The sequence below is a fragment of the Ogataea haglerorum genome, assembly GCF_019207285.1.
Source record: "Ogataea haglerorum isolate 81-453-3 chromosome Unknown 81-453-3_NODE_1_length_915391_cov_96.871712, whole genome shotgun sequence".
Classification (NCBI taxonomy): Eukaryota; Fungi; Ascomycota; class Pichiomycetes; order Pichiales; family Pichiaceae; genus Ogataea; species Ogataea haglerorum.
Genome location: NW_025065151.1, coordinates 728,515 through 749,085, shown reverse-complemented (window position 1 = coordinate 749,085; position 20,571 = coordinate 728,515). Strand labels below are relative to the sequence as shown.

The following is a 20,571-nucleotide window of genomic DNA, read 5'->3' as shown; positions in this document are numbered from 1 at the left end:
AAAATGGCCATTCTCATAGTTGTTGGCGGCCCTTCTGGCACGGGCAAATCCACAGTCGGTGAGCGGCTGAGCAAGGATTTGGACTGTCCGTATGTGGAAGGAGATTCGTACCATCCCCAGTCAAATATCGACAAGATGTCGCAGGGAATTCCATTGACGGACGACGATCGTTGGGCCTGGCTGGAGAAGCTCACCAAGCTGGGGGTTCATGCCACCGGCCCGAGTGGAGCTGCCGTAGTGACTTGCTCGATGCTGAAACTGAGGTACCGCGAGTACATCAAGAAAATCGCTAGACTGGAGAAGCCGGATATTAAGGTGTTGATGCTTTTTCTTTACAACGACTACGATATAATTTACAAAAGAATGAGCCAAAGAGCCGGCCATTTCATGAAAAGTAGCATGCTTAAGAGTCAGTTCGATGATATGGAAATTCCAAAGAACGAAGAGGGGGCGTTTGCGATCTACTGCGGCGAGAAGTCGCAGGAAGCTATCGGAGACGAGGTCCTTCAAATAGCTAGACAAGTGATGACAACCCGTGACTAATATACTTTTGCTGGCGTCAGCGTCTTTTCCTTGGATCTTTGTAGGACCCAAAAGCCCGTTTTCCGTTGTAGTATGTCTGGGACGTGCCACCCAGGATGTCGTTATCGTCCTTCTGAATTTTTCGCTGCGGATACTTGAAGGGGGAGTTTGCGAAAATGTTCTCGACCGGCTTGGGCGATTCCTGGAACCATTTATGATCTAGCGACTCGAGCGCATCTATGCGCTTAGCGGGATCGTATTCCAGCAGGCTTGCGAGTAGCCGAAGACAGTTTTTGTTGCTTCCTCCGTTTGATTGGTACCATGCTTTCAGGTTCGAAGGAAACGTCGAAATCTTCGACAAATGCGGGTATTCGGGGTAACTATTCAAGCTGGGCCACTTATCCAGCGTCGGCGTGCCAAGTATCTCTAGGATCTTGATCACTTGATTCTCTTGGAACGGGACTTGTTTCTTGTTGTCCATCTTGGTCTCTTCACCTTTAAACAACGGGCGTAGCGAGAGTAGTTCCGCCAGAATGCACCCGACGGCCCATAGGTCAATTGCTGGTGTGTAGTGGCGCGCCCCGAGCAGCAGCTCCGGCGCTCTGTACCAAATAGTGACGACAACCTTGTCTCCGGAGTAGAGACTCTGCAAAGGGTTGCTGAACTTTCTGGCCAAGCCGAGGTCGCCAATCTTTACCACTCCGTCGTTCGTAACCATGATGTTTGCCGGCTTCAGGTCTCTATGAAGTACCCAATTCTGGTGTAAAAACGAGAGCCCCTCCAGTATTTGGTATATGGCTGACTTCAGTGTCTGTTCTGGGATTTGCTTGTGGTCCGGCTGAGAGTGATAATGGATGATTTGCAGAAGATCGTGTTCTGCAAACTCGAAAACCATATATATACATTTTCGTTCAAGGATGATCTCTATCAATTTCGAGATATTCCTGTGCTCCAGCTCCTTGCAAAGCGACATCTCTCGTATCGCACTCTGGCTGATTCCTGTGTAGTGAGTTACCTCGTTATCTTTGGAGTCTGTCTTGAACTTCTTGATGGCATACAACCCGTTGCCTAGCTCCTTTGTCTTGCCGCGGGCCTTGTACACCTTACCATATGTTCCCGCAGCGATGTACCCCAAGATCTCGTATTTTTGGACAACAGACACTCTGGCCTGGTCGCGCCGTCTCCTGTATGGCCCTATTGTAAAGAAGTCGGTTGACGCCACACGCATTGGCTGTCCGGCCGATGCGTACGGATACTGTCTATAGTTCTCCATTTATCTATTTTTTGAATCTCAATTTTCTACTTGAAAAATGTACAGGATTATTTACGACTAGCTTTGTTAGCTGCCCGCTTGGCCTTGGCGCGCTCTTTCCGTCTTCTCCAAGCCATCTGAATAGGTCTGACGCACCATCTGTCGAATAAGGGAGCTAGCGCGAAACAGACCGGCAGTCTCACCGGCACAAGCAGCTTAGTAGCGGCGTAGGCATTGGCTCCCGCAGTCACGATCTTGGTCTTTTCCACCAGATCTACGTCCAGATTTATAAGCCCTTTCGACAGCACCTCAGCACCTCTCGCCAATAGATCTTGCGGCACGTTCAACGGGACCCAATTGTAGTGGAGAAAAAACCACCACAGTCCCAAAAATGGCACTACAGCAGTGATCTCGTGGAGTATTGCGAAACTAATACCAAAACCCAGCGGACGCATGGTCATGCTTCGGGCATAAGGCTTGAGGATCCTGGGCGTCCATTTGTACCATCTACTCTGCTCAAGTCTGGCCAGTCTGTCTGCGTCTTTGGCATCTGCCACTGGACTACTTGCTTGCTCTGACTCGAGTGCTGGCTTGGGTACTTTTGGCTGCGATTTGTATATGAGCGTTCGTGACACGCTAGAGGAAAAGCACCTGTTCGAGTTGGCGTGTAGAATGTTTGTGATGCCGAGTCTGTTTCGTAACATTGTGGAGTGGAGTTGATTAGAGAAAATATATTTCCGGATAATAAATAAATATTCCCATACAAACGATCGTAACTAGTTGACGCTCACACTGCGAAGGTACTCGGTTCTCGAAAAGCTCGACTCCGCCTGGTCGGTTCCGCGGTCCAAAGCCACCCACTTCGGCTCGTCCTTGAACAATCTCAGAGCCCTGACGTACTTGGAATTAGACAGGGTGAATCGATGGTAGATGCCTGCTGGAAGAATCAGAAGATCACCCTTGGTTAGCTTTGCGCGAATCCATCTGTCGTTGTCATCTCTAACATCAAAGTAGCCTTCACCGTCCAGTATGTAACGAATCTCCTCGTCCTCGTGGAGATGTTCTCTATAGAACACCTCCAGCTTGGCTTGCAGCGCTTCTGGTCCGCCGGGAAACGTCGACTCTGAAAGAACAATCTCGTCTCTGTTCTTGTAATTGCGCTCTTTGGCCACAACGTCGACCTCTTCCACAGTCTCAAAATGCCTGTAAAAAACACCTATTTTCGCCAGCTGCTCCAGGCTAACAGGCTTTCCTGAATTGTGCTCGTCGGTGAAATCGCCTGGTAGCTCGTCGTGGTAGTAGAAGGCGCCCATTGCAATTTAGCAGTTCAGCAATTGGTGTAATAAAAAAAATAATCTCTCTGTAGTTTCCTAGTCCATTTAGCAAAATTCACGTGCTACTTTTACATACTTTAAAACCTCACTCTTAATGCTCTGGTGGAGCTTCCAAACCTGTTCATCGTCCACAGCTAAATCGCCCAGCTGGGACGCAAACGTGTGGACCTCAGTCTGCAGTCGACTGCTGCTGATGCCACTAATCCTTGACCATCCGTCGTAATCCTGCGGGAGACCGTTCGAAAGCATCATGGAATACAAAATTTGCTGGAAAATGCCATCTGAAGATGTTGACCTTTGCAGAATAGCAATCCCCCTCATGAACTGAGCCATTCCCAGCCCCGAGCGCTCCAAAATGCGTTGTATGAACCTCTGCAACGAAACCTGGTTTGCTCCGTGGCGCAGCGAGATGGTCTCGCTCACGATTTGCACAACCAAGTTCATAACGCGGGCCCGCTCGTCATTGATCTCTGTGTAACTGTGCACGTAAGCACTCTCGTAGGTATAATTGCTCATATCGTCGTCTGTGTCTGAGTTGTCGCTCACCAGGTCGGGAACCGTATCCATACGCATACGTTTGCTGATCTCCCTACCTGCTCTATGACCTGCTAGGTGCATGATTAATTGAAGGTGGACATTGTGGAGCCCATTCTGACCATCTCCAAGCCCACTAAAAATCCGTCAAATGCAAAGTACTTATATATAGTAAAGGTGACTAATATATTTTTTTGACTCAATCGGAGAAAACAGGCAATCTGTAATTTTTACGTAAGCACAACGATGCCATTTCGGCGCGGCACTTTGCTTTTGGTTAGTCATAAGGCAAGTGGCTCCATCCGCATTATTCTATACAATAGCTGGCATGGCATGTGCCACGTGAAAATACATATGCACTCGGAAATGACCATTTCATGGCCAACGTCTGTCATATAACGCTGTTTCAGCATCAGGTCTCCTTGCCCTTGGTGAAATCGTAGCCAAAGACAATAGCGTCCGTGTATCCGTGGTCTTTCAGATAGCCAGCACCAGGCACCCGTCCGATCCTTTCAAACCCAAGATTGTCCCAGATTCGCGAGCTGGCCTTGTTTGTCTCGTAAACAAGGTTGAACACGCTATAACGATAGCCTAATTTGGGTGCATATTCCAGGTAGCTTTGCCCCAGAAGTTTGCCGATTCCCATTCCTCTGTGTTTGCTGGAGACGAGAAATCCTGCATTGCAGTTATGCGACGATCTCCCCGGGTAATTTGGTTTTATGTAATACGACCCGAGGAACTTTTCACCGAGATCTGCTTCTTTTGCGAGCTCGACAGCGTGAGCAGTGGACTCGAATTCTCCTTGGAGCATGATCGCAAGAAATTTGGGGCAGTAGTAATCCAAAAACTCTTGCTCTGTGAGAGGCTCGATTTGGGCCAGGGTGTTTCCCTGCTCAACTTCGTAGTTGTATTCCTGGTGCAGCTTACTAACTAAGGATTTTGGAACGTGGTCGACAGACTCAAAAGGCACTATTGTCGCGCGCTCGCCGTTTCTCAATGTGACTGGTATCACGCCGAACATTCTGAGCGGCCGGACGACTGCACTGATTCTGAAGTACTCTATGTAGATTTGCTCGGCCAGGGATCCAGGTGATCCGAAAAGGCTGTTGCACTTGCGAAAATTACGTACGCCGGATTTCTGCTCGAAAGGGAACGAAAAAAAACGTCTATGGCTCCTGCTGATTACATAAAAATCGATAAGGAATTCTTTACCCGATACAGGAATGCACTTTTCGGCCACAAGAAACATTTCTGGCCCACTTTCGTTCCTTTAGCAACTGTTGTATATGGGCCAGAAGTCTTCACCAGGTATCCCCTTTGATCCCGTGGAGCATCTGGCTTTCTCAAAGTCGAAGATCCCACGCTCTACAAATGTTCGCAGCTTCCACTTGGACCCTACGCTAAACTCCCTGGAACTTGTTGGTGAGGGCTCTTTTCCGCTATTTTCTCGCGAATGCGTGGAATTGCTGCGTCAGGAAGTTGAGCAGTATTCCCAAGTGGTCCTCGAGAAAGAAAACTGCAACGCTTTCACCTCTCCCAAGCTAAGAGACTGCGAACAACTTCTTCCGTTTGTGTACCAGGCCTGGACCCATCCTGCCACTATACGCGCGATTAGTGTGGTTTCTGGCTTTGACATGCGACTGTGTTTTGATTACGAAATAGCGCACTTTTGTCGCTCTCGCAATTCGAGTCAGGTTCTGGTCCGTCAAAAGAGTGTGGCATATCCTTACATTTGTGTCATGGGCCTGAATTCAGCTGATGTGCAATCATCAGGGTACGCCACCGTATTAAAGGGGAGGCTTTCCGAAAACCTGGCTACAAAGCAGCCGCAGGAAAAAGACTCCCTGACGATCGTGCTGTGTGCAACGCTGCAACCAGAAAATGTTATATGCTACGAAGACACAATTTTTTTGGAAAAATGCTCGCTTCCCAAGGCACAGAAGCTCATCAGTGACAAGGAAACAGTTCCAGTGGCCAACTACGCCGACTTTAAAGATTTCGGACTCTATCAGTCCTGGCTCAACGAATATTATGACAAAGAGAACCACGCGAAAGGCACAAATAAATAAATTAGTATTGATATCCGTCATCCAGTCCGTAGTTGAACTCATTAAGAGCGACGTTTCCTTCAATACCAAAAGGCTTTTGGTCGCTGATTATTTGCCATAGCTCGTCGAAATCGTTCGGTATTGGCGTATTAAGTGACTCGTTTAGGTCCAGCTCCGGGTACTTCTGCTCTTGCAAGAGTGAGATATCTAGCTCCGAGGGCTTGTCGAGGACGTTGACGCCTCCAATGCGGTAATTTTTTGTCTTGTTGACAGTTTCTTTTTTGGACATTTGCTCCATGGTTTTGTTCAGCACGCGTTCGTAAGCGTCGCGCAGAAACGATTTCGTGAAAGGCATCCGCTCCCCCACGACAAATAGCGCGGTGGAGCACGACTGCAGACAGGTTGACATTTCGACCGTCCATTCCAGCCGTCCCGTGAGAAGACAGTATATCAAAGTCATTGCGCTCACAAACAGAGTGTGTATAGCGATGAAGCTATGACAGTACCAATCGAGCTGTATTAGACGTTTTGCAAGCAAGCAGATTGTACCGCACGATTTGACGCACTGATCGACAAAGAATTGCGCTTCGGGCGAGTTTGAGACTTCAATATCCTTCGAAATCAAAGGAACAAGAAGTATCCGCATTGTCTTGTGGTAGAGGAGTGTCATGAACAGCTGGTTGTCTTCATCATCAAAGGCGGGCAGGTCGTTCTTCCATTGTTGCACTCTCTCGTACATCACGCCAATATCTTTCACTAATGTCACAATGTCCCGTTCCTGGTCGACGCGGTAGATGCTGTGATGGATAACAGAATCTATTCGCCGCAACTGGATGAGACAGATGCCCACCGTCATGTCTGTGATGACCGTCGGGCCCATTTTCTCCGGGTGTTTGTTAATTATGTCATCCAATTCGTGACAGTCTGTCACAGAGTCGTCTATGTTGTATGGTAATTCGGCATCGATGTCGTAGTCAGAAAGACACATTGGGCGTCCAAAGTGCATGCAAACGCTTCTCTCAATCACATATGCGCTCCAAAAGACACGCCGACGCATCACAGAATCGTGCAGCTCTTCGACAGGAACAGGTCTGCTCTCACGACGGTGCAAATTCAAATCCACGCAGAGCCGAATAATCAGACCACACAGATGCCATATCTGGTGACTGCGCGAAGAACGGAGCATGAAGTATGCCACCAGGATTAGGCACCTCACGGAGTCAATATCCACGACTGCGCAAATTCGCTCTAGATCCTGGGCGGCATCAGCATATATGTCGTCAGCCTGATAGTAGGTAAACCCTTCGAGCGTCTCTGCCTTGATCATTTGGGCCACGCGCAGACCAATGGCATATATCATGAGCAGAACAAACCTTTTGATCGCGTCCTGTCTTGTTTCTGAAGTCCGTAACACTTCTTTTCTATTCCTGTGCAATTCGTAAGCGTACTCTCTGTGAATAAAAGGAAAGCGAGAAAACATAAGTTTCATGCACGATTCGATCAAACGTTTGCCCATTTCATCGTCCTCCATCAGACGCGTGTAATCTGGCGGCCCCGTTTTGGAAGGCGGAGATTCCAAGGCTTCTGGCACAAATTTGTCTTGATATTCGTTCAACGGGGAGTCATCGAGAGCTCTGCGAAATATAAATGACAGACTGGGGCCGAATTCTAACTTATCTGTTGGTTCTCTGATGGCAGGAGGATGTGACACCAATTTCATCGCTGGGCCCGCTGTCCCTGAGTGCGCGTCTGACTCCAGATATTTAATCTTGGCCTCCAACTGCGCAATGTATTTCGTCGTCTGTTCCTGGTGATGCAGAATAGAACACTCCACGCCAGCTTTGTGACACACCGTACAGCCCTTTACGTCAGGAATCCCGTCACATTTCCGCTTTGAACGCTTGCACCGTTCGCAAGCAAATCGTGATCGGTTTGACATATATAGACAAGAAAGGTTACTTATTTCAGGCCTTCAAACATCTTTGCACAGTTTTGGCGATTTTTTTAATTAAAAAAGGATATTGGAATTATCGGTCCTAGGATATATATGATGGGAAATCCCACTAGAAATTATTCATTCTTCTTATGAGTTCTCCATCCATAGCTCCCAGGACGAATCAGGCGATCGCACCGTCCACAGGCTCTCAAATGCCAAAGATCGCCAAGATCGTGACGTCGAAAGATTGGGTCCTGCCTCCTCGGCCCAAGCCAGGACGTAAACCAAGTGTTGACACGCCAGCGACTAAGCGCAAGGCACAGAACAGGGCGGCTCAGCGCGCGTTTCGTGAGCGCAGGGCCAATCGTGTGAGTGAGTTGGAAACACAGATTTTAGAACTGGAGCGTGAAAAAAGCATAAAAGAGGGCATGTTGACCAACACCATCAAGAGACTCGAGGCGCAAAACGAGAGTCTGAAAAAAGCGCTGGAGGAGATGCGCGCAGGTCTTCAGCATGTGCAGCGGCAGGTCTCGTCTAGCAACGGCGTGTCTCCAGGAATATCTCCGACCAGTGACAGTCCAGCCACTCCGCAGTCGCAATCTTCTGTGTCGACTCGTCGCAAAGTGGCGTCTGTTCCAGATGCTGATCTGACCAAAGCAGCATCGATGATGATCAACTTCAAAAACAGTTCGCGACATAATAGTGTTTCATCTGGGTCGTCTGGCCGAAGAGAGCGAGATAGCAGCAGCAGCAGCCTGAGTCTGCAACAGATTTCACCTGCTCCGTCCAATCCTTCGGACAGCTCACGGTCGTCAGCTTGCGGTATGTGTTTGAAGGATGATTGTTTGTGTGAGACAGTTGGAATTCGCAAAAGAGAGAACTCGATCAATCTTGACGAGTTTGTTCCTGCTCCCGCCGTGCCCTTGAAAAGAGCCAAGGAGTCAGAGCAGGAGATTGACTTCACCAACAGTTTCAAGCGCGCAAAGAAACTGCCCGTGCTCAAAACGACGGAGCAAAACGATATGCTTTTCAGATCACCGAATTCTGCTTCTCTGAGCGAGGAAAACCCTGAATTCGGTAAATCAGCGATTGCACCAGAGGACCAGTGCGGCTTTTGTTCGGACGACACGCCGTGTGTCTGTCGCGAAATTGCAAAACAGAAAGAGATGGTTCAAATGAAAGATAATTTGATCACGAGCGAATTAAACAGAAACGAGAAGGACGCAGAAAGAGACGTGGGCAACGAGTCTGCAGACGAGCAGCCGGCGTGCACAGGAAATCCGGGAAACTGCGCTCAATGCCAGCAGGACCCTATGTCAACGCTTTTCTGCACCACGATAGCTCAGCAAGCCAAGCCAGATCTTCCAACGCCGCCAACTACAGCACCGAAACTTGACTTCTCACGCCGCACAAGCAGTGTCACCTCGCTGCCTGCATTGAACGAACTCGAGATAAACCACCCTGGTAAGCATTTCATCCCGTGCGCTGATGCTTACAAAACGCTGTCTAGACATGTGAATTTCCAAACCGCAGGATTCAACAACATTATCAGCAACTTGAACACCAAAGGTATGTATGTCGAGGTGGAGAGTGTTGTGAACTGTCTGAGGGAGATGGATAGAAAGTTTGGTAGTAACTAGCTAAGTAGTAAAATAGATACGAGACCAGATTCTGTCATGAGATAAATGTTTATTGTCTGAAAACGGGGTCCGGATCGGGTAATATTTGCACCCCACCAATTCGTCAAAAGTCATTTTAAAAAATACAATTTGTAAAGGAAATCTTTGAAAACAGGGCAAAAAATTGGTGTTTTTTTACAGGGGATATTTTTATTTAGAATACCACCATCCCCATGAACATCACACATGAGTGCAGAGCCACCTGTTCCCGCTCTTGAAGAGACCAAATTGGCTCGCCCAAAAGATCCCGACCGTATGACTGCCGCTGACACCCCGCACCCCGTCTTTGGACATTACCGACTTCGGCTTACAGACAATCAAGTGGTTACAATATCGGGTGGACTTGCCGGATTCTTGTCTGGCATTGTTGTCTGCCCATTGGATGTCACGAAAACTCGTCTTCAGGCTCAAGGGTCATATCTCAGAAATCTTGAAGACGAGGTCAAGATCAATAATTTTGAGAAACGCAGATACACAGGAATCATAAGAACATTGGGAACCATTTGGAATGAGGAAGGAATACGTGGACTATATAGGGGCCTGGTGCCCATCACGTTTGGCTACTTCCCTACATGGATGATCTACTTCTCGTGTTACGAGCAGTTCAAGAAAATGTATTCATACTTTATTGAAGACGACACGATAGGCTATTTTGCCAGTGCAATTTCTTCCGGCGCCATTTCGACCACCGTCACAAATCCGATATGGGTGGTAAAGACAAGATTGATGTTGCAGATGACTAAAGGAAGAACTATATACGACAGATTCGGTGACACTGTCGGCGCAGCTGCCACGCAGGGCGGCATCAAACGGGAATACTACAATGGAACCATAGACGCCTTCGTGAAGATGTATCACAGCGAGGGGGCGCGATCATTTTATAGAGGACTATTGCCGTCGTATTTCGGACTCATACATGTTGCCATACAATTCCCATTATACGAGAACTTAAAGAAGGTGCTTCGGGTTGATGGCGACACGTTTGACAAAAAAACCATGACTTTCGATCAGTTTTGCAGATTGGTTCTATCGTCGTCACTATCCAAGATATTAGCGTCTGGCGTCACCTATCCGCACGAGATATTACGCACAAGACTGCAAATCGTCAATAGCGACTCGACCAAGCCCAGCGCTGGATTGCTGAAAACTCTTTTGTCGATCTACAAGAACGAAGGAATTCCCGGGTTTTATTCAGGGTTCCTGGTCAATCTCGCAAGAACGCTTCCTGCCAGCGCGGTCACGCTTGTGTCTTTCGAGTTTTTCAAGAGTTACCTGCAAGCAGCAACTAGTTAGAAAAACCTTATAATATTCCTGGTGTTCGGATGTGCACCTCACCCTTATGTGAAAGTAATCTTTTATTTTTGTTTGTGTAGGATGGTTTTGTACCTGGCACTGTTAAAGCTGGTGGTGTTAGCCGTCATTGCGGCCGCTGAATTGGATGATGTCTTTCCCGAGCCACTCACAGCTGCCAACTTCGACAACGTGATGTCCAAGGGATTCCATTTTGTCGAGTTTTTCTCGCCGCACTGTTCCCATTGCAAAGCTCTGGCACCGATTTGGAAGGAGTTCTACGACACGTTTCATGCCGAGGCCGAATCTTATGACGTTTACATCAACCAGGTTGATTGTGTTGCCAGTGGTGATCTCTGTGACCGCGAAAAGATCTTCATGTACCCGATGCTTAGACTATATGGGCCTAACGACAGAGGTAATGGAGGCAAGCTTTTAGCGTCCTTCGGCAGGGGTTACGAGAGAACAGTCGAAGGATTGACGGCCTTTGTGCGTGAGCAGGCAATAGACTCCAGAGAGGAGCTTTTGCAGTCGCCAAAAGAGATCTCTGATCTGATGAAATCAGCAGACATCGGGGCAATCAGCAGTGCCAACATGATTGAGATAATTGCAGGAAACATTGAAAAGCCCCACCTGGTGTCCTTTTGGCCCGGAACAGATGAGGAGCTGAATGTCGATACCTTTTCTCAAGATGTCAAGGACAACAAGTTGTTCAGCAAATGTCCTCGGTGTTTAGATTTCCGCAATTTGTGGAGCATGGTTGGGCGTCGTCTTTCTCCGCTGATCAAACAAAACGAGCTTTCGGTCGGGTATTTGAATTGTAAGTCCAATGAGAACATTTGTTCGTCCCTAGGAATGGACGATTTGCTTACAGACAACTATGACACCTATGATCCCAAAATCTTCATGTTTCTGCCCAGTAATAGAGGTGGTAACAAAATACGGTACAAGTCCTCAACGTTGAACGGAAAACAGATCATCAATTGGAGCAAACGATTGCTGGATATCGCCAAATTCGAGGACATCACAAAAGCCGATTTGTCGAAGAAAATGAAACTCAGATCGTCGCCCTTTAGAAGAGAAGACTTCACAGAGATAGACGTAGATCCAACAATTACATTCATTTATCTCTACTCCAAGGAGACCGCGGTGGCTGAGGATTTCTGGCTTCTTGATCACCTAATCCAGCCAGTGATGGATTTGCGTTCAAACGTTCGCCTCTATAAAAGCTCCGATATCGAACTCATGGATCTTGCTAAAAACCAAGAGGAGACTTTAATCAAGTACGTGAATCAGGAGATTGCCGATCCCGCGAATCAACTCCATTTTGATGAAGAGATGTACACAGCTCGCACATTGACTACATACCCGATGCTTTTGTGCTTCAAGGACGACTCGTTGGTCTCGCATGTTTTTCAAAGTTTTGGACCTCATGACATTAGAGATTTCAATGCTGTAATGGACTTCATCAAAGTCAATGCCAATCCGTTCGTGGAACAGATGACTGATGCTTCACGTGACGCTATTTTTCCCAGGAACTTTAATCCGGCTATTATGTCAAAAAACGAAAAAGTGGTATTGGTTGTCACTGATGCTGACGACCACACACAATTACACAAACAGGGGTATGCGCTTTCTCAGATTGGACACAGGTTCCATTATCTCAAATTGATGAACCAGTTTGAAAAATTGAAGAGGCTCAGGGGGGAAAAGTACGCCAAAGTTGAAATGCTAAAAGCCAAAGGTAAGGACAATGTGGATATTATTCGCGCACTAAGAGAAGAGGTTCCCGGTGTATTCGAAATTAAGGACAATAATGTACATTTAGTTTATGTTGAGCAGAGTAAGCTCAAATCCCTGTCTAAGAATCTGGGCTGGTCCAAGTTTAATACGCAAAATTACAAACCCGGAGATATTATAATAGTGTCGCGATTCACCAACAATTACTGGGATACGTCTCTGAAAGGACAAAAACTAACAAGTGACACAATCTCTGACACGGTCGACGTCTTATCTGTGGCAAGCTTCAAAAAGTTTCCGGGTAAGGGACTGCGGTCTAGTCTCTCCGTCTCTGCAGTTTCCACATACTTCGTATTACTCATGTTGATCGGAGTTTTGATATTAGGATTGTCCAAGACCCGGGCAACGACTCATTTTCGCTCTCGAGGAGACAAGCACAGGTGCTTGAAGCCTTTCTTCTCCGACGCCGAAGCCAACGCTGGCTCTGGTCCTGGACTTGGTAAAGTTGATTGATGGTGTAGAGGTGATGTTTCAAAATAAAAATAAATAGAAAACTGTAATCGATCGGTTGAACAATAAGTACAAGGCCTGTTGGTATAACATTATCGGTTTTGGCAACTTTCTTTCGTAGCCATTCAATCATTCAGACACGAACTGTTCAGAGAAGTTGCTGTATCACCAGTCTCAAGGGCGCATCGCGATCATGAGTGAAGAAGATAAGACTTCGAGCATAGATGTGGCCTCTAGTGCGGGCGTTTTCGAAAAGGCATTGAACTCTTGGGCTGTGATTGACCTTCCGAGTCTGCAGAAGGAGATGGACGCAAAAGGGTTAGAGATCCAGGCCTCACAGAAGGAGTCCCTCCTTAGTAGAAAAGATCTGGCCACGAAAACAAAAGCATTCAAAAAGCTACCTGAGGAGGAGAAGCTGGAACAAATCAACCAACTGGTCAAGTCGTATCAGAATGAGGTAGACAGCTTGACCAAGAAGAATAAGACCGTTGAAAACGTGTTCTTTCATATCTATAGGGCCCTTGCCGAGGCTCCAGATCCGAAGAGGTTGCTCCAGATCAGCCTGGAGGCGGTTTTGAGCATCAAGGACGTGGAAAAGTTAAAGGCTGAAAAGGCAGATCTTGAAGAGAAGCTGCTGGGGTACGCTGATTACGAGCAACTAAAATCCAAGATTGCAAAGAGCGAAGAGGAAATGGCCACCGCTGTGGAAAAGCAGTTGCAAGCCAAGGACAGCGAATGGCAAGCTCTGTTAGAGGAGAAAGAACTGAATTGGAGAAAGAAGGAGCTTGAACTAGGAGATACTCTTGGAAAGCTGAAGAAAGAGGTCGAGGAGCTGAAAGTGAACGACGAGATTATGCGTCTCCGCCTGAAGAGTCATGCGCACACACTGAATACTGAGGAGGATGGAGATAGCGATACATTGGCTGATGGACCAGATCTGAAGGAGCGTGCTGCAGGTACTGTTGAGTTGCAAATGCTGAGTCGGGACGCAGAGACGGCTAAGTTGCGTGTGATGGAGCTGGAACGCCGCAATGAGGAACTGCGGCGGGAAATCAGCTCGGCCCGCAGTGACGTCGAGATTGACAAGCTAAGACAAATGAACAATAAACGTATCAGCGAGTTGGAGAGCGAAAACGCGTTGCTGGTTGCACGACTCGAGCACGAACGCAAAAACGCTGACAAACTCAAGTCAGAGATCCAGTCCAAGATCGAGGCTTCGCAGAGAGAGGTGGCTCGGCTAAACAGCGAAGCTGGGCAGTTGCGGCAGAGAGTCAACGAGACACAAGACTACGATGAAATCAAGAAAGAGCTGGAGGTTTTGAGACAGATAGAGTTGGGTGACGAGGACGAGCTTCCTCAGCTGGACTCTGCGATTGTTCAACGCAACAAGAAGCTCAACAGTGAGTTAATTGAGTACCGTTCAAAGAACGAGGAGCTGACCAAAAAGTGTGAGACTCTCGAGAAACAACTCTCGGAGCTTACAAAGCAGCTCGAGCGTTTGAGTGAGATGAACTCTAAGCTTGAAAATGATCTTATGAATTTAGAAAACGGCTCCTCTAGCAACGACAAGTGGGAGACCATGTCGATGATTTCCTCTGTCGCGCCTTCTGTGGCGGGGGGCTCGATGATTGGTGCTCCTTCGCGAGGGGGAAGACTGTCTCCGGCATCTTCCATTGCGGGAGGCTTCGAGCCGGGCGCTTCTGCTCAGCAAAATAACTCCATCTTGCCTATCATCACACAGCAGCGTGACCGTTTCCGTATGCGTAACAAGGAGCTGGAGGAGGAGACGAAGAAGCAGTTTTCGAAGATTGTCGAGCTCAGAAGAGAGATCAACGCGCTGAAAAACGACAACAAAGGCCTTTACGAGAGAATACGGTTCCTCCAGTTCCACCAGGACGCCAAGCACACGCAGACTGCTGCTGCTTCGTCGCGCGATCTCGAGAGCAAGTACAAAGACAGCTACGAGCAAGAGTTGCATCCAATAGAGCAGTTCCGCATCATGGAAAGCCAGAGAATCAGTTCTCGCATGTCGCCGTTCGAGCGCATTTTCATTCAGGTAACAAGGTTTGTGCTGAGCACCAAGTATTCGCGACTCATGTTTGTTGCCTACTGCTTTGGTCTGCACATACTCGTGATGATGCTTATGGTTTATGTGCTGGGAAGTACAACTGCTGGCAGCAGTGGGCCCGGGATCAGCATGACATCCAGCACAGGCGGCGTTGCAGGCGGCGTTGCAGGAGGTGTGAAGAGTCCGCGGTGACGGATGAGTGGAGCCGATAGCACATTGTAGGTGATATTAAAGTAATATTCGAAAAAAGGAATCTAGAGCAGCTTAACAGGGGCTGGCTTTGCGTCTGGATGTAAGGGGCGCTTTCTGAAAGTTCTTGCAAGTGTGCAAGGCAGTATCAACTTGAGAGGCTGGAGCCACTTGATCAGAGGGGACTTCACTATTTGTTTGTTAGATTCTGACTACACTTAAATCATTGAACTTACTCCCCAATGATAACACAACTGCAGGCTATGAGGTCTTTCGCATGAGCGAGTTGCTAGCAGTGCTGCCGCTAGCTGATTTGCTCTGACGACTGGCGACAGCGGCCAGATAAGGCAGACGCCTTTACTGGAAAAATATGCAATTGAGCCCCAGGGGTAATAGCACGCATGCCTGCCGTCAGCTGGACATTTGATATTCCGTCTTGGCTCACAGTGCTCTAGGAAAGCGTTCGCGAAATCAAATAATTTATCGCGATTTCCTAATCTGGATTTCGATAGTGATAATTACTTCCCAGCAGTGAGAAAAAAGTTAACGGTCAAATAAATATATTTGGAGATGTCTAAAGCAAAAGTTCTTCTTGTTGGAATGGGAGGCGTGGGGTCCATTGCGGCCTACTCTCTCGAGAAAGCAGGCAAGAGCGAGGTGACTGCTGTCGTCCGGTCTGACTACGACACTCTGATCAAGGAGGGCTTCGAGCTGCAGTCCTGCGACTATGGCAGAGTCGACGTGTTCCGTCCAACCAACATCTGCAAGAGCGTTGTCGAGGCCGTTTCCAAACACGGTCCGTTCGACTTTGTGGTGTTTTCGATGAAAAACACGCCGGACGTGCAACCATTGAACCCTTTCATTGAAGAATGTTACCATGACGATCTGGGAATCGTGCTTTTGCAGAACGGATACGGCATCCACAAGGCGGTGCTGCAAGAGTTTCCGTCGGCATACGTAATCTCCGGGGTGTCGATGATCTCGTCGACTTTGTATGGACGCACGGTCAAGCAGGTAGGCCCGGAGTCGGTCAAGATCGGCGTCTGCGACAACGGAAAAATTGACTACGGAAAGCAGGAAAAAAAATGCAAGCAGTTCATCGAGCTGTACTCGACGGATAAGAACGACGTCACATTCGACGAGAACGTCAACTACACGAGATGGCGGAAACTAGTCTACAACGCCACCATCAATTCCTCGTGTGCGTTGACCAACGTTGATATTGGCCGTTTAGCGCTGTTTGGCGGCGTCGACTCGATTGTGCGTCCTGCCATGGCCGAAGTCCTGGCAATTGCGAAGAGCGACGGCGTCGAGCTGCCAGAGTCGATAGTGGAGTTCATGATCCACTCAGACGACCGCGAGTGGTATGCTCCCTCCATGCTGGTGGACATCCGTAAAGGCAACTACACCGAGTACCAGGTCATTTTGGGCAACGCTTTGGACGTGGCCAAGGAAAACGGCATAGCCGCTCCAGTGCTGACCGTTCTGTACAACTTGTTGCACGTGATACAGTGGCGCACCATGGAAGAGAAGCACCGCTTCACTTTGCCAGAGAGGAGGCCGCTGCCGCAGGATAATTTCAGAATAGAATTCAAATGATAAAATTAATTCCAGGTACTTTCTCCCCTTTTTTTTACGTGTTTTTTTGTTTATGTCTCACCGAATAAGGATTTCGCAAAACCCGCCGCTCGACACGCTCGATGCACGGCTGAGTCTGGTTTCGGCAGATTCTGTGGCGACGAACGAACGGCTCCTGGACAAGCTGGGTCTTCCAGACGAAGACTACGAGAGTCTCGAAGTAGAGCACGAGGCCAGAAACTATGAGCCTGCCAGCCAGTTCCAATCGCTAAAGCCGTTCTGGTATGAGCAAAAGCAAAAAGACGTCAACACTACGCTCGACTCGGACTCGCACAGTTTTGACCTTGGCGACGACGCTCTCGAAGACCGTCCAGTTCTTAAACAGCCACAACACAGACGAATAGCTTCGAGGGAGGAATATTACGTGAGCAGCCATTATGTGCAACAAACGCCCATTGATGCCACGCCTACAAGCCAGCGCACATTCCACTTCCGCACGGAGTCCAACACATACGACTCTGCGCGATTCCGCCCCCTATCACCTCCTCCTTCTGCCGACGTAGCGCCAGAGGCAATGGCAGAGCCATTGAGATCGCCAAATTTTATCAAGTCGCACGGGTCCACAGGCTCGGCGTCGTCGCTCTCGTCGCTAATAAAGTCACCATTGAAGGCTCTTCGTGGGAAACAGTCTTCGACACCTGACTTGCAAGACCAGGGGCTTTCCCAGCATTTCCATTCTCTGGAAAATGCGCAAGAAATGCTATCCTATGGGCTCGGCCTGCGCAATGGAGACGAAAAATCTCTCGCCCAAAGCTTCATCTGGATATGCAAGGCTGGAGCAGTAGACATGAATCACAAATACTCCTTCCACATCGATCCACGGAAGCTTGTTTTGTGCCCACCAGTGCATCCGCAGAGCACTATATACTATGAGGTTGGCCGGGCCCTCGTACAGGGGTGGGGCTGCACTAAAGATCTGGGCCAGGGACTCGAGTTCTTAGAGCTGGCTGCTTCGTTTGGTAGCATCGACGCAATGGAGCTCGCAGCGAATATCTCAAAAAAACAGCGCTCCAAAGCATGGAGGAAACTCGCAGAAGACGCCCGGCGTCTTGACCATGGCTTGTGATCGAGCATAATGCGGCACTTGCAACATCAATCTGTGTTGTAATCTGTCGTAAATTTAATTGTACATCTTATTAAATATACTTATCACACAAGCCTGTGCTGATGGATATAAATACTCTTCCGCACGTTGAATCCATCCTTTAGCAATTCCTGTACCTCTTCCAATTGCAATGAGCCCAGCTCAGGGTAAACAAGGAATATAAACACCCACGAAGCAAACGTTATTCCGGCAAACACGAAAAATGCACCTGCCGGAGAGAGCCACTGCATTAGCGACAGGAAGCAGGCGGAAACCACCAAGGAGCCGGTCCAGTTGGTGACGGTAGCCAATGAGGTGCCCATACCACGCACAGATTGCGGGAATAGTTCGGCTTGTTGCCATGGAACATTGCCCAGACCAACAGCGTAGAACGCAACGAATAACACCAACCCTAGCAATATAGACCATTCCCAAATTCCCAAGTCTTCTTGTTGCACTTTCACGTCCATATGTAGGAAAGCCACAGCACAAAGAATCTGTGCGCCCATCAGAAACGGAATGGATACCAAGAGCATTCTCCGTTTTCCAACTTTGTCAATAACTAGAAAAGCCACAATTGTGAACAGAAAATTCGTCCCTGCCACAAAGCAGCTGACGGCAGTGCTGTTGGTGTATCCGGCCATCTTGAAAATCGTTCCTGAAAAGTACATCAGCGAGTTTATCCCGACCAGCTGTTGTATTGCCTGGAGGCCGCAACCTATGACGAGCGCGCGCTGGTTGGAAGGAGTGTTGAAAAGCTGGGATGCACAGTTCTTCAGACGTTCGAGCTGAGTCTTTCCAGGCACCGCAGCGTTGAGCATGTGGATTTCTGCGATGCTGGCCTCAATGAGCTCCGACGGACACCCCAGATATACTTTGCGGAGCACCTGGTGGGCAGCCTTGTTGTTGCCGATCGAAATGAGATAGCGCGGCGTATCCGGTAAGAAAACGAAGGCAATCAGCTGGATGGTGGACGGAAGCATCGAAATCCCCACAATGGCTCTCCAGCCCCCGTGGTAGCCACCCAGAATCGCTCCTATCGCGTAAGCCACTAGCTGGCCACCGGTAATGGCCAGACAGTTTATGATAACCATTCGTCCGCGGAACTTGGCAGGGGAGAGCTCACTGATGTACAGCGGAGCTATAAGCGACCCGATCCCCACCCCTAGACCCATGATCAGACGCCCCGCAATCATAGTCACCACTTTGGTAGCCAGCAGTTGCAGTAGAGCGCCCACCACAAACAGCGCATTGCACAGGATAATGACCAGCTTGCGTCCGTAGAGATCGGCAATATATCCGGCGAACACGCAAGCCACCACTGCGCCAAGGGAGGTTCCGCTGGTGATCCACTCTTTTTCCGAGACTAGCAACTCCCGGCCGTCCAGATCGCTGCCGATGGTGACCAGAACTGAGGAGATGTAGCCGGTGTCGTACCCAAACATAAACCCCGAAATTGAGGCCAGCGCTGTCAGGCCCCACACGAGCGGAGATGGACGGTGTATAAGCGTATCCAGATGGGTGCTGGCGGACTGCGTGTCTGACCCGGCCAGGCCGCGGTACTCATTCCGTGTGCGCAGGAACTCGGCGTGCTGTCCGGCAGAGCGCAGATCAAACGAGTTGACGAGCGGCTCCTCTGTGCTCGGTCGCGAATCCCTAATCGCCATGGTACAAGATAAATAAATAAATAAATGTTTTTTCTATATGCATAAAACGGCTGTGCAGCGAATAAAACGGTAGCACAGCAGATGCAAGCATGCAGTTTAGTACCAATCAAAAGAGGTACTGATGAGCAGTCTATTAGGTTCCGGTTCCATTTTTGTTTCTGCGGGCTGATCTCTGGTCTGCTCCACATCGTAGATCAGTGTACGCGAAACGTCGGTCTTGGCCAAAGCACAGTCCATGGCCAGGTTCTTCCTCGTGAGCACTTGCTTAATTTCCGGCTTCAAGACACGCAGTTGGGTTTCGTCGAAATCCCCGTAAATCACAAACGAGTCCATCAGCCATTTCACAGACAGCTCTTCAGGAAGCTCGGCTGCGAGTTTCTCTGCAGTCATGCCCATGAACGGGTCTTTCACCACTATGGCGTTGAACTCGGCGCTCTGCTGCCGCAGCTCTTCAATCTGAATTGCCCGCTCGCGCTTCTTTTTCTCTTTCTCTTTCATTCTCTCCGACACAAACAGCGCCTCCTTGAGCCCGATCTTGGGCAGTCTCGAGCTCGCCTGGAGTCTCACAAACACGCTCCTTTTGGGCTCCGGATCCTGGCTCTCGCTGTAAAGCTTGTACGCCTCGGCCAGCTCGTGGATAAATTTCCGCTGCAGCTTCTTCATCGGCCGGAAATGGTACGTCTGTCTGCCGAGCTCGCGCGAAACGAGCTTCTGCAAGATCTGCTCTATGCTCTCGCACCACACCGTTTGCTGCGAGTACAGAGACAGGACGTATGGCGTATAGGTTTTTTCGAGAAGCAGGAACCGCGACACGGTGTCGCCTTCTGTCGACGCGTCGGACGTGTCTGTGAGCGCGCTCAGGAGCTGCCTGTTTCTCTGTTTCAGTTCGCACTCCTCGTCGCACTCCAAAGGCTCTGTGTTCAACGAGCACAGAACCGTGCGCGAAAGCCGTTTGCAACCGCAGTGGACGGTGACCCGTTCCTGGCACGGAATCGACTCGTTGCAGTCTTTTGGGGCGTGACACACCTGGCGGCACGGATGGCCGCATGCGCGCGGCTTCCCGCACCGGCTCGTGCATTT

The 20,571-nt window shown here is 49.0% G+C and overlaps 16 protein-coding genes across 16 annotated transcripts; 8 read left to right on the top strand and 8 right to left on the bottom strand.

The window, feature by feature from the left end:
• Positions 1–3: 3 nt before the first annotated feature.
• Positions 4–543, top strand: KL911_000460 (uncharacterized protein; the record flags this gene model as incomplete). Its single annotated transcript, XM_043199909.1, has 1 exon — positions 4–543. One exon carries the CDS (start codon positions 4–6, stop codon positions 541–543), a length of 540 nt encoding a protein of 179 aa, XP_043057153.1.
• Positions 544–559: 16 nt separating this feature from the next.
• On the bottom strand, positions 560–1,795 carry KL911_000459 (uncharacterized protein; the record flags this gene model as incomplete). Its single annotated transcript, XM_043199897.1, has 1 exon — positions 560–1,795. The coding sequence occupies one exon, from the start codon at positions 1,793–1,795 to the stop codon at positions 560–562; it is 1,236 nt and encodes a 411-aa protein (XP_043057152.1).
• Positions 1,796–1,842: 47 nt separating this feature from the next.
• KL911_000458 (uncharacterized protein) lies at positions 1,843–2,478 on the bottom strand (the record flags this gene model as incomplete). Its single annotated transcript, XM_043199886.1, has 1 exon — positions 1,843–2,478. The coding sequence occupies one exon, from the start codon at positions 2,476–2,478 to the stop codon at positions 1,843–1,845; it is 636 nt and encodes a 211-aa protein (XP_043057151.1).
• Positions 2,479–2,550: 72 nt separating this feature from the next.
• On the bottom strand, positions 2,551–3,087 carry KL911_000457 (uncharacterized protein; the record flags this gene model as incomplete). Its single annotated transcript, XM_043199875.1, has 1 exon — positions 2,551–3,087. One exon carries the CDS (start codon positions 3,085–3,087, stop codon positions 2,551–2,553), a length of 537 nt encoding a protein of 178 aa, XP_043057150.1.
• Positions 3,088–3,153: 66 nt separating this feature from the next.
• On the bottom strand, positions 3,154–3,726 carry KL911_000456 (uncharacterized protein; the record flags this gene model as incomplete). The annotated part of the gene is made up of 1 exon (XM_043199864.1): positions 3,154–3,726. One exon carries the CDS (start codon positions 3,724–3,726, stop codon positions 3,154–3,156), a length of 573 nt encoding a protein of 190 aa, XP_043057149.1.
• A 328-nt stretch (positions 3,727–4,054) lies between these two features.
• On the bottom strand, positions 4,055–4,663 carry KL911_000455 (uncharacterized protein; the record flags this gene model as incomplete). The annotated part of the gene is made up of 1 exon (XM_043199853.1): positions 4,055–4,663. The coding sequence occupies one exon, from the start codon at positions 4,661–4,663 to the stop codon at positions 4,055–4,057; it is 609 nt and encodes a 202-aa protein (XP_043057148.1).
• A 265-nt stretch (positions 4,664–4,928) lies between these two features.
• Positions 4,929–5,711, top strand: KL911_000454 (uncharacterized protein; the record flags this gene model as incomplete). The annotated part of the gene is made up of 1 exon (XM_043199842.1): positions 4,929–5,711. One exon carries the CDS (start codon positions 4,929–4,931, stop codon positions 5,709–5,711), a length of 783 nt encoding a protein of 260 aa, XP_043057147.1.
• A 1-nt stretch (position 5,712) lies between these two features.
• On the bottom strand, positions 5,713–7,629 carry KL911_000453 (uncharacterized protein; the record flags this gene model as incomplete). The annotated part of the gene is made up of 1 exon (XM_043199831.1): positions 5,713–7,629. The coding sequence occupies one exon, from the start codon at positions 7,627–7,629 to the stop codon at positions 5,713–5,715; it is 1,917 nt and encodes a 638-aa protein (XP_043057146.1).
• A 209-nt stretch (positions 7,630–7,838) lies between these two features.
• On the top strand, positions 7,839–9,266 carry KL911_000452 (uncharacterized protein; the record flags this gene model as incomplete). Its single annotated transcript, XM_043199820.1, has 1 exon — positions 7,839–9,266. One exon carries the CDS (start codon positions 7,839–7,841, stop codon positions 9,264–9,266), a length of 1,428 nt encoding a protein of 475 aa, XP_043057145.1.
• Positions 9,267–9,491: 225 nt separating this feature from the next.
• Positions 9,492–10,598, top strand: KL911_000451 (uncharacterized protein; the record flags this gene model as incomplete). The annotated part of the gene is made up of 1 exon (XM_043199809.1): positions 9,492–10,598. One exon carries the CDS (start codon positions 9,492–9,494, stop codon positions 10,596–10,598), a length of 1,107 nt encoding a protein of 368 aa, XP_043057144.1.
• Positions 10,599–10,679: 81 nt separating this feature from the next.
• Positions 10,680–12,848, top strand: KL911_000450 (uncharacterized protein; the record flags this gene model as incomplete). The annotated part of the gene is made up of 1 exon (XM_043199798.1): positions 10,680–12,848. The coding sequence occupies one exon, from the start codon at positions 10,680–10,682 to the stop codon at positions 12,846–12,848; it is 2,169 nt and encodes a 722-aa protein (XP_043057143.1).
• A 190-nt stretch (positions 12,849–13,038) lies between these two features.
• Positions 13,039–15,105, top strand: KL911_000449 (uncharacterized protein; the record flags this gene model as incomplete). The annotated part of the gene is made up of 1 exon (XM_043199786.1): positions 13,039–15,105. One exon carries the CDS (start codon positions 13,039–13,041, stop codon positions 15,103–15,105), a length of 2,067 nt encoding a protein of 688 aa, XP_043057142.1.
• A 567-nt stretch (positions 15,106–15,672) lies between these two features.
• KL911_000448 (uncharacterized protein) lies at positions 15,673–16,701 on the top strand (the record flags this gene model as incomplete). Its single annotated transcript, XM_043199775.1, has 1 exon — positions 15,673–16,701. One exon carries the CDS (start codon positions 15,673–15,675, stop codon positions 16,699–16,701), a length of 1,029 nt encoding a protein of 342 aa, XP_043057141.1.
• Positions 16,702–16,753: 52 nt separating this feature from the next.
• Positions 16,754–17,806, top strand: KL911_000447 (uncharacterized protein; the record flags this gene model as incomplete). The annotated part of the gene is made up of 1 exon (XM_043199764.1): positions 16,754–17,806. The coding sequence occupies one exon, from the start codon at positions 16,754–16,756 to the stop codon at positions 17,804–17,806; it is 1,053 nt and encodes a 350-aa protein (XP_043057140.1).
• An 83-nt stretch (positions 17,807–17,889) lies between these two features.
• Positions 17,890–19,491, bottom strand: KL911_000446 (uncharacterized protein; the record flags this gene model as incomplete). Its single annotated transcript, XM_043199753.1, has 1 exon — positions 17,890–19,491. The coding sequence occupies one exon, from the start codon at positions 19,489–19,491 to the stop codon at positions 17,890–17,892; it is 1,602 nt and encodes a 533-aa protein (XP_043057139.1).
• Positions 19,492–19,587: 96 nt separating this feature from the next.
• On the bottom strand, positions 19,588–20,539 carry KL911_000445 (uncharacterized protein; the record flags this gene model as incomplete). The annotated part of the gene is made up of 2 exons (XM_043199742.1): positions 19,588–19,904; positions 20,002–20,539. The coding sequence occupies 2 exons, from the start codon at positions 20,537–20,539 to the stop codon at positions 19,588–19,590; spliced, it is 855 nt and encodes a 284-aa protein (XP_043057138.1).
• Positions 20,540–20,571: the final 32 nt, after the last annotated feature.